At 43.2% G+C, this 12,367-nt stretch overlaps 1 protein-coding gene across 1 annotated transcript; it reads left to right on the forward strand.

Moving 5' to 3' along the window:
• Nucleotides 1–5,940: 5,940 nt before the first annotated feature.
• LOC108306008 (translation initiation factor IF-2-like) lies at nt 5,941–11,938 on the forward strand. Its single transcript, XM_017530776.2, has 2 exons — nt 5,941–6,015; nt 9,326–11,938. The coding sequence occupies exons 1-2, from the start codon at nt 5,941–5,943 to the stop codon at nt 9,980–9,982; spliced, it is 732 nt and encodes a 243-aa protein (XP_017386265.1). The 3' UTR covers nt 9,983–11,938.
• The last annotated feature ends 429 nt before the right edge of the window (nt 11,939–12,367 follow it).

Here is a 12,367-nt window from a genome sequence, read left to right on the forward strand (position 1 = left end):
TCCTTAGACTTTCTCAGGGGACTGAAGTTAAATCAGGTCTCCTTGATCCTATACCTACTAAAGGATGTTCTGAATGCCAGTGCTACATTCTGTATTTATCCCTATGAAATTTCTCCTTGTACTTTTGGTCCACCACTCTTGCTGTTTAAAGAAACTTTTATAATCATCTGTGTTAAATTGTCATAATACTTGTTTCCAATTATTTTATACTCTATCCGTAAAGTTTACTAGTCCCTCTCATACTGACTCCGGGCTTGGCCATGTGACTCATTTTAGCAAATGCATCAGGAGTAGATTTAACATAGCAGAGACTGGGGAAGTGATTGCAGCACTGGTTTGTCTACTTTTCAGCTGCTCTTCAAGCATGAAAGTGCAGGATAAAAAAGCCCATGCTAGCCTGCTGGAGGAGAAAACATCATGGGGCACCTCATCCCACAGGCAGTCAGCTCAAACCAACCCACAGTTCACTGCAGACACGGAAGGGAGCCTCAGTCAAGATATGTTAAGCCCAGGCCAGGTCAGTGGAACTGCCCAGACAAACCCAACCTAAAACATTGACCTATAAAGCTATGAGCTAATACATGCCTGTTGTTTTAGGGGGCAGCTAATTTATACAACATATCACATAGTAGCTATCCTTTTTGAAATCACTCACAAATTTGATGTGTTCCTGTGCCCAAATTATTGAATAGATTGTGACATAATTCTAATGTTGACATTGGTCAAGCCTCTTTGTTCAGCCAGCTACTAAATACTCTACATGCAGCCCAGAATTTGCAAAGGAAAAATTGCATTGGAATAAAATAACTACATTGTAATTTTAACATATTTCTACCCCTGATTAGTTTGGAAGATCATACTCCATTTTCTAATGTCACAGTTTTATTTTCATTCAGAATGTTTAAAATGCCTGTAAATAAATTATCTTTATTAAAAATATTAAAATATTTCTGAGAAAGGTAGTCAAATTGTTTAATATACTAGAAGTGAAAAGAGATAAACTATTGGGCAGGTGAAAAATTTCTTCAAATCTTCTTCTCATATTGATGGTTGTTGCATTTCTAAATGCAATGTGGAAGCTTTCATTTTTTTTTTTTTTTCATTTTAAATCCATACGTTTGCTTTCCTCCTGAAGCCCCTAACAATTATCTTCAGTCTGAAATAGAAGTGGTTAAGAAAGTTCTAACTTTATATGTTAAACAAACATATCTGTAAGATTCAGCTTCTCAAGCCAATACACAGCTAACACATAATGTATATCAGGTATACTTTTTTCCTCTTTTAAAAAATTGATATATAATAGTTGTACATATTGATACCTGTATCCAATGTGTAATGATCAAATCAGAGTAATTGGGATATCCATCACATGATGCATACTTCTAATAACTTAAACATTACTTAGTACTGCTCAAGAAAATTATACTTCAAATCTAAATATCTTATACATTAGTCTATAAACCAGTGCTAGTAGAAATGGAATGGTCAGTCACATGTATAATTTTAAACTTTCTAGTGGTCACATTTAAAAATTTAAAAATAAAAATAACCCAGTATATCACAAAATAATTTCATTTCAGTATGTAATCAACATTTTAAAAATTGAGATACTTTACTTACATTCTTCTTAAAAAAAAAAAAAAAATTTGCCGGGCTCAGTGGCTCCCGCCAGCATTCTGGGAGGCCAAGGTGGGTGGATAATGAGGTCAGGAAATTGAGACCAACCTGGCTAACACAGTGAAACCCTGTTTCTACTAAAAATACAAAAAATTAGCCGGGCATGTTGGCATGCATCTATGGTCCCAGCTGCTCGCAAGGCTGAGGCAGGAGAATTGTTTGAACCCAGGAAGCAAAGGTTGCAGTGAGCCGAGATCGTGCCACTGCACTCCAACCTGGGCAACAGAGTGAGACTCCGTGTCAAAAAAAAAAAAAAAAATCCAATGTATATTTTATGTTTACTATCTTAATTTGAACTAATCACATTTCAAGTGCTTAATAACCCATCTGGCCAAGTAATGGCTCCTGTTTTGGACAGCACAGCTCTAGCCACAACAGCTAAGTGCCTGGGGTACTGAGTAGGCCATGCATGGGATATTTCATGCCACCGCAGGGGAATAACTAAGTACAAAGTGAGTTGCAACAAACACTAGATTTAACACTGCCTAAAAATACCAAGGAGAGCAATGGCACAAGTGCTACAACCAGTGATGTTTAGCTGCTCCTTTATACCCAAAGGTTCCTACTATCTCTTACAAAATGTTTGTGCTATTTGTTTACTTTGTGTCTATTTATAAAGTTATTGTTACATTATAGCTTTACTCTGCACAAAGACCTACCTTATGGAGGCAGGACACACTCTACCACAGTGGCAATTTTAATGCAAGGGAGAAAAGTCCAAGGGTCATCTCTCCCCTACTCATAACCCCACAGCACCATCTCTAATATCATACACCTTCACTTGCTCCCACTTCAGTAATTCTGCTCACACTTGACTCATTTATCATAGACATTTAAATGTGCAGAGTTTGTTAATACTGAACTCTAGGGGGTTGGTTACAATGCTTCTTCAATTTCTACATTGTAAGACTACAACTAATGAAACTTACAAGAAGCACATTTTACTACTGTGAGCAAAAATAACATCCAAAACATTTTTATATGAATGTAAATTTAGGCTAATACAGGTTATTAATGTCAAGATTTATGACTGTACTCCTTCAATCATCCTCTTCACTAAAAGTGGGCATCCTACTGGCCCAGGGACCATATCCTGCCCTCCACCCATTTTTGTAGTTTTTTGGGAACACGACCATACCCATATTTTCAGGTGTTGTCAGTAACTGCTTTCTCACTACATTTGCACAGCTAGATAGGAACAAGAGACCCTATGGCCAAGCAAAGCCAAAAATACTGATTATCTGGCCCTTTACGGGAAAAATTTGATGAGCCTTCCTCTTTACCAACATTTCATAAGGAAAAATTGCTGAGTTACAAGGTACTTTTTAAGAACACACTTGTAATATAAAGTCAACCAACAATCTGGTGAACAAACTGAGGAACAAAGTGTAACATACTATTAATTCGTTGAGTATTGAGAAAACTAAAAACCTAGTGGAAGATTAAAATTATGACATAAAAATCAGAAACTGAGTACAATTCAGATAAAAACAAAGTGTACTCTACTTAAAGGCCAAAAAAAACACACATTCTCTCTCTCTCTCTCTCTCTCTATATATATATATATGTATCTATATATAGAGAGAGCTATAGAGAGAACTATATATATACACACACACACACATATATATATATATATATATAGAGAGAGAGAGAGAGAGTGTGTATACATATCTATATAGAGAAAGAGTGTGTTTTTTGGCCCTTGTATATATATACATATATATGTATATGTATACATTCTATATACAGATATACATATAGAGCTATATAGAGAGCATATACATATATGCATATACATATAAATATGAAAGAGAAATACACACACACACACACACACACACACACACACACACACACGAAGGAGAGAGAAACATGTCTGAATCCCAGCTTTACTTTAAGAATGCAACTTTAGCCGGGCGCGGTAGCTCAAGTCTGTAATCCCAGCACTTTGGGAGGCTGAGGTGGGCGGATCACCTGAGGTCAGGAGTTCAAGACCAGCCTCACAATATGGTGAAACCCCATCTTAGAAAAAAAAAAAAGCAACTTTGAGGCCGGGTGTGGTGGCTCATGCCTGTAATCCAAGCACTTTGGAGGCCAAGGCGGGCGGATCACCTGAGGTTGGGAGTTCAGCCTGACCAACATGGTGAAACCCCGTCTTTAAAAAAAAAAAAAAAAAAAAAAAAAAAAAAATACATAACTTTGGATAAGTTACACAACCTCTCTAAATTTGGCTCCTCTATGAATGTCAATGTGAAAATCAAATGAGATAATTCTTAGCAAATGAATGCCCCTAAAATGTAAGCGTACTCAATAAAGAGTATCAATTCTTATTGTACAGGAACCACCATGTGCAGAGAAATCCTAGAATAGCCAGTATGGTAGAGAAACAATGTCAGAGAAACATGTTTTCCTGAGAGAAAGTTAGACATTGGGAATGGGAGCAGAAAGAGACAGAACTATCTCAAACATCTAAAGATATTTCTTCTTGCCAGCTCCTGAGGGCAAGTGTAGGAAACAACAAATTCTACTGGCCAGGCTCAGCGGCTCACACCTGTAATCCCAGTACTTTGGGAGGCCAAGGCGGGTGGATCATGAGGTCAGGAGTTTGAGAACATTCTGGACAACATGGAGAAATCCTGTCTCTACTAATACAAAAATTAGCTGGGTGTGGTGGCATGTGTCTGTAATCCCTGCTACTCAGGAGGCTGAGGCAGGAGAATTGCTTGAGCCAGGGAGTCTGAAGAAAGGAAGCATTTAAAACACAGTAGTCTGCTACGTAGATAAAAGATAAAACTCAAAAAGAAAAGTGTTTAGGAATTTCTGCTATACCATCCAGGAAAAAAAGGACTCATGGATCCAAGTATCAGGACCATGTGGCAGGCTTATTCCTTAAAGAGAAGCTAAACATCTCATTTAAAGACACCAGCTGGCCAGGCGTGGTGGCTCACGCCTGTAATCCCAGCACTTTGGGAGGCTAAGGCAGGTGGATCACCTGAAGTTGGAAGTTTGAGACCAGCTTAACCAACATGGAGAAACCCCATTTTAAAAATAAATAAATAAGACACTAGCTATAAAAATTATCCAACTTTCTTTGAAAACCCCATGCTAACCAAATAGCCTTTGATTATAACTAGATATCACAGATAACTGACCATTAGTATAGAAATTGGTCAGGACGAAAAACATTCTTCCCCACTACAAATTGATGGTGTTATGGGTATGTCCATTTAATATCTAGAGCTTAATCACTTGGGGTATACTAAAAAACCAAATGTCTAAGCAGACAGTACAGTGGTATCTACACAAAGATCTAAGCAGCCAGTTTGAATTCCTGGCAATGCCCTTATTTTCTTAGTGCATACTTCAACAAATATTAGGAAGAATTTTCCATAATAAGCACTGTGTGATAGTAAACAGTAAAAAGAGCATAAATTCTAGAATCATGATATTAGATTCTAACAATTAACAGTTACCAAATAATTTTAGACACTGTAATCTTGGATTTACCCTCCACCCCAACTACAGTTTCCTCATCTGTAAAAAGAGGCTGCTGAAAGGATTGACTTATTAACAAGAAAGAGCATTTGAACAATGAAAATAGGATGCTTTAAAAGCTAGTCAAACCTCTTTCAATGAAAAGCCAGGGTGAAACATAATTTGGACCACCTGTTAGTGATGTTGTGAAGCAGAGTCATACATTTTGTATGGAAGGCTGGACTCATTCAAAGATGGGAAATATATCCCAATTCCAAGTGCCTACATGGCTAAAAAATATTTTATTGATCAGATTATACTTTATATTATATTTTATTGATCAGATTATATATTACTCGGTAATACAAAAAATCATTTTCCTATCCCTCAAGTCTAGAATTTCTGGTATTCAGACCTGACTGTTCCATTTTTTAACAATCCACAGCCAAAAATAAACAAAATTGTTGTCAGCCAGCCAAAATTGCAGAACACTTTTATTTTTGTAGAAACAAGGGTCTTACTGTTTTGACCTGGCTGATCTCAAACTCCTGGCCTCAAGTGATCCTCCCATCTTGGCCTTCCAAAATGCCGGATTATAGGCATGAGCTACCATACCCAGCCAGAATAAATCAGATTTAAGAGGCTAAATTATGCACCTTAGCTTATGCATTTGTCTATAGTTGATGGGCTATTGAGTCTTCTTTACCTATGAAAGCAGGTCAAACAAGAGTTAGCAATTAGTTAAAAAGAATGCAGTAAGAGGTTTGTGCTCTATAATCACTAAAGATGCATACTGTTCATTGTCGCTGTCTCAAACAGTTCAGGTTCTTGCAGAAGACAAAATGTGAGGAAACAGGCCAGGTGCGGTGGCTCATGCCTGTAATCCCAGTACATTGGGAGGCCAAGGCCGGTGTATCACAAGGTCAGGATATTGAGACCATCCTGGCTAACATGATGAAATCTCATCTCTACTAAAAATACAAAAATTATCTAGGCGTTGTGGCGAGTGCCTGTAATCCCAGCGACTTGGGAGGCTGAGGCAAAGAACTGCTTGAACCTGGGAGGCAGAGGTTGCAGTGAGCCAAGATCGCGCCACTGCACTCCAGCCTGGGTGACAGTGCAAGACTCCATCTCAGAAAGAAAAAAAAAGTGAGGCAACAAATACACTGCATGACAAGGCAATAACAGAAGATGCTACACTAGATAAAAGGGAGGGAGTGGCCATTGCTGCTTAGAAGGACAAAAAGGAAGCAGGCTATTACATCAAGTAAGATAGAGACAGAAAACTATTTAGCAATTGAAAGGTCACTGGTGGCCAGGTGCAGAGGCTCACACCTGTAATCCCAGCACTTTGGGAGACAGAGGCAGGCGGATCACCTTTGGTCAGGAGTTTGAGACCAGCCTGCCCAACATGGTGAAACTCTTGTCTCTACTAAAAATATAAAAAATTAGCTGGGCATGGTGGCAGACGCCTGTAATACCAGCTACTCAGGAGACTGAGGCAGGAGAATTGCTTGAACCCAGAAGGCAGAGGTTGCAGTGTGCCAAGATCGCACCACTGCACTCCAGCCTGGCCAACAAGAGCGAAACTCCATCTCAAAAAAAAAAAAAAAGTCACTGGCAACCTCTACTAACCACGATTACAGGCAAGTTACTTTGTATTGTGTTGGGAAGTGAATAAGGCTAGAAGGTGTAGAAAACCTTTTTTAGGCTGATTAGAGAAACATATTCAAGAAATAAAAAATGCAAGCAAATAAGTGAGCATAGTGGTCTTCAGAGAAATACAGAGGAAAAATATTCAAAATAATACACTAAAAAGCTAGTCTTCAAACAAATTCACATAAACCCGTTGATGATTTAACAAGTGAAAACAGGTGCTTTTTTTGTTGTTGTTTGTTTTGGGGTGGCTATCCCACATGCAATGTAACAGTGGCCTGCAGAGGTTTCCTTCCTAGTTTTTCCAGAGTTGTTCCAAAGGTCAGATTACCATGCTACAGACCACCATATACCATGTACCAGGAATGTATTTTGGAAAGATCTCTTTGTAATCATTTATGAGAAACAAGGTAATTCAAAATTTAACATAATGGCAGTCTTCTTCCAATATTGTCAAAATTCTTTTTGTTCAGTCATAGAAACCTAAGAACATCAACAATACTGCTTAATTCAGGGTAAATAATCAAATACCTTTGCTTCCAAACCAATAATCTCTCTGGGACTGCTTGTGATTTCCAAAAGCCCTACCACTTCAGCAGAAGGGAAAAAACAAAAATTGAAAATAAAAATCTAGTTATTTAAAATGTTTAAATGCCCTATGACTACAAAGGATACAGTTCCTTAATTTTTTTTTTTTTTTTTTTTTGAAAATGTCTTGCTCTGTGGCCCAGGCTGGAGTGCAGTGGCACGATCTTAGCTCACTGCAACCTCTGTCTCAAGCAATTCTCATGCCTCAGACTCCTCAGTAGCTGGAATTACAGGCGTGTGCCACCACGCCCGGCTGATTTTTTTATATTTTTAGTGGAGATGGGGTTTCACCATGTCAGCCAGGATGGTCTCAGTCTCCTGACCTCGTGATCCAACTGACTCGGCCTCCCAAAGTGCTGGGATTACAGGCGTGCACCACTGTGCTTGGCATCAGTTCCTTAATGGAAGATACGGGTGGGGGTGGTGGTTTACACCTGTAACCCTAGCATTTTAGGAGACTGAGGCAGGCAGATCACTTGAACTCAGGAATTCAAGACCAGCCTGGGCAACACTGCGAAACCCCATCTCTACAAAAATACAAAAATTAGCCAGAGTGGTGGCACACACCTGCAATCCCAGCTATTCAGGAGGCTAAGGTGTAAGGTGGGGTGGAGGAGATTGTTTGAGCCCAGGAGGCTGAGGCTGTAGTGAGCCAAGATGCACCACTGCACTCCAGCCTGAGCAACAGAGTGAGACCCTGTCTCAAAATAAATAAATAAATAAAAATAGTGGAAAATAGATAGTTCTAGAATGCGAAAAATCTTCTGTATTTCAGCATTTCAGATTTCTCCATGGTTAGAGTAATTCAGCTCAAGAACCAAAGTGCATTAAGAGGATTTAATTCACAAAGGATAACAACCATATTCATCCTGTCCTCTAAAGTGAGAAAAGCATCTTAAAAGACTGCTTATATGGAAGAAGAAAACAATTTGAAATTTAAGCTTATTTACTATTTTATTGGTACTCTTAAGTTCTTTAAGAGATCGTAATTGTTAGCAAGGACTGTAGCTTTAAAATCCTTAAAAAAAAAAAAAATCCTTGTCCAATTACCTAATCCAAGTTCACTTAACTAGTTTTTGAGTAACAAAACAAGTCTCTACAGGAGGAGAGTGAGACGTGCACTCCTACTTAAAAGTACTGTCTGATGACAAGTACTGTATCTTCTTCCCTACATATAACATGTTTAATGGGTAACTTTCTGTAAAGCTGAAGAAAAAGGTTTACTTAAAATAAATGCTCAAAGGAACTTTCTTAACCTCACTATTCATTTCTTAGACAGGTGTTGTTTGCCCAAAACCCTCCCTCAGTCAAGCTCCCACTCAGACAAGGTGACTCCCTACACTCGACTTTATTTGGCTGCATTACACTTGGTTTCCAAGCCACAAAGGGATTCCTTTTGAGTGGAGAGGATAAAGCATAAGAAAAAGAGAGGATCACACTGAGTGATTAAACAATTCAGGTTCTCACTAAGAGATCCTGTTTAAACACAAGTCGCTAAAACACACCCCCCTGCTTCGTGTCACACGACAAGATCTCTTGGGATAAATCAGGCCACGGGCTGAAAATGTAGGCGCTGAAACTACACCAGCAGCAGCTCGGCGTTCTTATCAAAACAATAGCGAGTGGCACATGTCAGGCAGCCCACATGCGCAGGGGGATAAAGAGGCGACTGGCTGAGTCTGAAGTTGAACTTGCCTTAACCACCCCCCTCCCAACACCCACCGCCGCGCTCTAGGCTACGCGAAAGTGAAAACGAGGGGCGCCCAAGGCCCTGCTTCTTCCCCCTTCCTCTTCCCCTCGCCCAGCCGCGACTTCTTCCTCACTGGTCTCCCGGGGGCGGAGACGCTGAGTTCCCCGGAGACGAGAGTTAGTCACCAAGAAGAGGCGGTGACAGAGAGCGCGGCTCGAGTCGCACTCCAAGGCCTAGCAGCGCAGGACCGGAGGCCCCGGCGGAGGCTCTCGCGCCCAGTGCCCTCCGCCCCGGGCCCGCAGGGACGCCCCCTCCTTCCCGTCTAGAGCGAGTCTTAACTCCGCTCCTGTCTCCCCTGCCCCAGGCAGCTCCAACGTCAGATCCCACTCCCAACTGAGAACACGAAGCCCAGCCCAGCCGCTTCCTGCCCACCGCCGCAGGAATTCCCTTCCCCAGCCCAGGGACCGCGGCCCCGCGTCGCTGACCCTAGCGGGGATCCCCTCGGCCGCCGGGCGGGGATCCCGGAACTGGCCCCGGAGTGCGCGTGTGGCCGCGGCGGGGAGGGGCGAGGCGGGGAGTTTCCGCCGCCCCGCGGCAGAGAGGGCGGGAGGGCGTCAGCAGCGGCCAGGAGTGGTCCCCGAGGCCGCCCGGGGACCCCAGCCTCCTCCGCCCGGACCGAGCCGCGCTCCCCACACGCACCGCCGCCAGTTGGCCCCGCGCGTTCTCCAGGTCGAGACTAGCAGGCAGAGAACCGCGGGCCCAGGGCCACCCGTCACCTTCCAGTCGCCCCGCCAGAAGCCCCGGGCGAGGAAAAGGAGAGAGAGACAAAAGGGCGCTGGGAGGGAGTCCCCTCACCCCCCGCGGCCCCGCGCCCCGCCCGGCTCTTACTCGTAGTGGCGGAAAATCTCGTTGGTGACTTTACAGTAGAAAACTTCCTCGTCGGGCCGCAGGTCCGCGGGCGGCTTCTGTCTCACAAACGGCTTTCGGTGTAGCAGCGGCATCTCCAGTCCGCCCGCGGGCTCGCCCAGACCCTCCGCAGCCCGCGCCGGCCCCGCTTCCCTATCAGAATTGGAGGGAAAGGAAAGCCGGTAAGGTGGGGAGCGCTCGGCGGCAGCGTGGGCCGGTCCGCGCGCCGGGGAAAGAAGCTCGGCTGCCTTTTGTGTGACTGACGCGCCGCGGCCGCTACCGGAGCCGAGTTCGTTCCTGCCGCCGTCCCGGCTCCCGGCGAGCGGAGCCGCCGCCGCCCCTACCCTCCGAGCACGCCCGACCTCCCCTCGCCCCGCCGCGGCTCACAATGGGGCAGGACGCCCCGCCGCGGGGGGCAGTGCGGGAGCGGCGGCGGCCCCCTCCCCCAGGGCCGGCTTTTCGTCCGCCGCCGCCGCCAGGCTCACAACGTGCTCGGCGCGCAGCCGGCCGGCCCAACGCCGCCAGGGCGCTCGCTGCGGGCGGACCCCGGCGCTGCTACGCTTTGTTCCCGGCTCGCCTCCACTTCCCCGCCGGCGCCGGCCGGCTCCCGAGCGACCCTCACCTGCGAACGCGCCGACGGCCACTTGTCCACCTTCGCCACTACAAAGGCACCGAGGGGAGACCCCGTCCTCCCGGGGGACCGCCTCTTGCCGGCCCCGCAGCGCCCCCGGCCGCCGCTTCTCCCGCTGCCACTGCCCGACTTCGCGCGGGGAATCGCGTCCCACCGCCACTTCCCCGCCTCTCGGAGCTCCTGGGAAGTTTCTGATCTACTTTCGGCTCTGAAGGAGGAAGAGCTATTGGGAGGAGCTTTTCACTCCTCGCTTCTACCTTTTTTTTTATTGGCTACTCGATGACTTTTACAGCCTGTCACTGATACAGGAAGAGACAGCGGAGAGCCTGGGAGAGCTACATTATTAATTAATGGAGCAACCCCTCGTGAAGATTCAGAAGCATCCTCCATGTTTGAGATTATCAGCCAAAAGATCTAGGGAAAGCGCTGGGGGTTCATAAACACATGGCTAACAAAGTAAAGCCTTCAAGTCTGGTACCAACGTTTGATTACACGATAGGAAAAGGGATTCCAATTACGATTTAACTTGTATTTTAAAGATGTGAAAATAAATGAATAAGAAATAAAATTTTTTGCTATGTTTCTTCTTCCAAATTAGAATCCATATCTTCAAAAATACTTTGCATGTGTAAACATCCAGCTCGAACAGAAGATACCTTCACATCAGTTCTGTTTAATACTTACGGCACTTCAGAGATTTAGGGAGCAGAAGAAAAGATTTTTTTTTTTTAAAGTATATGTTACAAAGTGTCATCATGCCTGTAGGACCCCAGCATTCTTGAAACTAACGCACCTTTGAAAAGTAATATTTACACTGCTGTAAGTGTTTGCTAAGGATCAATATTCAATTAGAATTTTAAGGATCATGGATTTACTAGAGAAAATTCTCCTAAAGCAGCTTTCCCATATCAGTAATTTTTATTTATGAAAACAATTTTAATGTACATTATACATGTGACCTTTGAATTCAATGGAATTTAAGAAACTAGAACTCAAATTTTCACTAGCTATGTTTTAAAGCCTTTTTTGATATAGTCCTTAACGTTTGCTTATTTGCAAATTAGTATGTAAGAATGAGTCTAAAAGTAAGTTTGAAGCATAGTCATTAGACGTTATTTCTTATTATTACCAATACTGCGAAATGATAATTACACAAAAAATATGGGATCAGTTTTATAACTTCTAATTTAAGTACCTTTGTACTTTGAAGCAGAAAATGTAAAAATCTAAATCAAGAGTTACTATTTTTGATCTTCTTTCACGCTGGTCTTAACTGTTCATACAGCTAGCAAAATAAACCTTTGTGAAAGGCACTGTTCTTTGGGTGTTTTAAAATTCATTAATACTATAAATGTACCTTAACTGTACAAGTCTTGAAGTCACAGAAGTTTGAAAATGCTCTCAGTAGTAAGTATATACTTTGGATAAACTCTTTAAGAGTTTACAGATTTGGTGATTTTTTTCTTTATTATTATTATTATTATTTTGAGACAGAGTCTCACTTTGTTGCCCAGGCTGGAGTGCAGTGGCGCGATCTCTGCTCATTGCAACCGCCGCCTCCCGGGTTCAAGCGATTCTCCTGCCTTAGCCTCCCAAGTAGCTGGGATTACAGGCGCCAAGCACCACACCCGGCTATTTTTTTTTGTATTTTTAGTGGACACAGGGGTCTCACCATGTTGGTCAAGCTGGTCTCAAACTCCTGATCTCAGGTAATCCGTCCACCTCGGCCTCCCAAAGTGCTG

Source organism: Cebus imitator, unplaced genomic scaffold (assembly GCF_001604975.1).
Source record: "Cebus imitator isolate Cc_AM_T3 unplaced genomic scaffold, Cebus_imitator-1.0 Scaffold69, whole genome shotgun sequence".
Lineage (NCBI taxonomy): Eukaryota > Metazoa > Chordata > Mammalia > Primates > Cebidae > Cebus > Cebus imitator.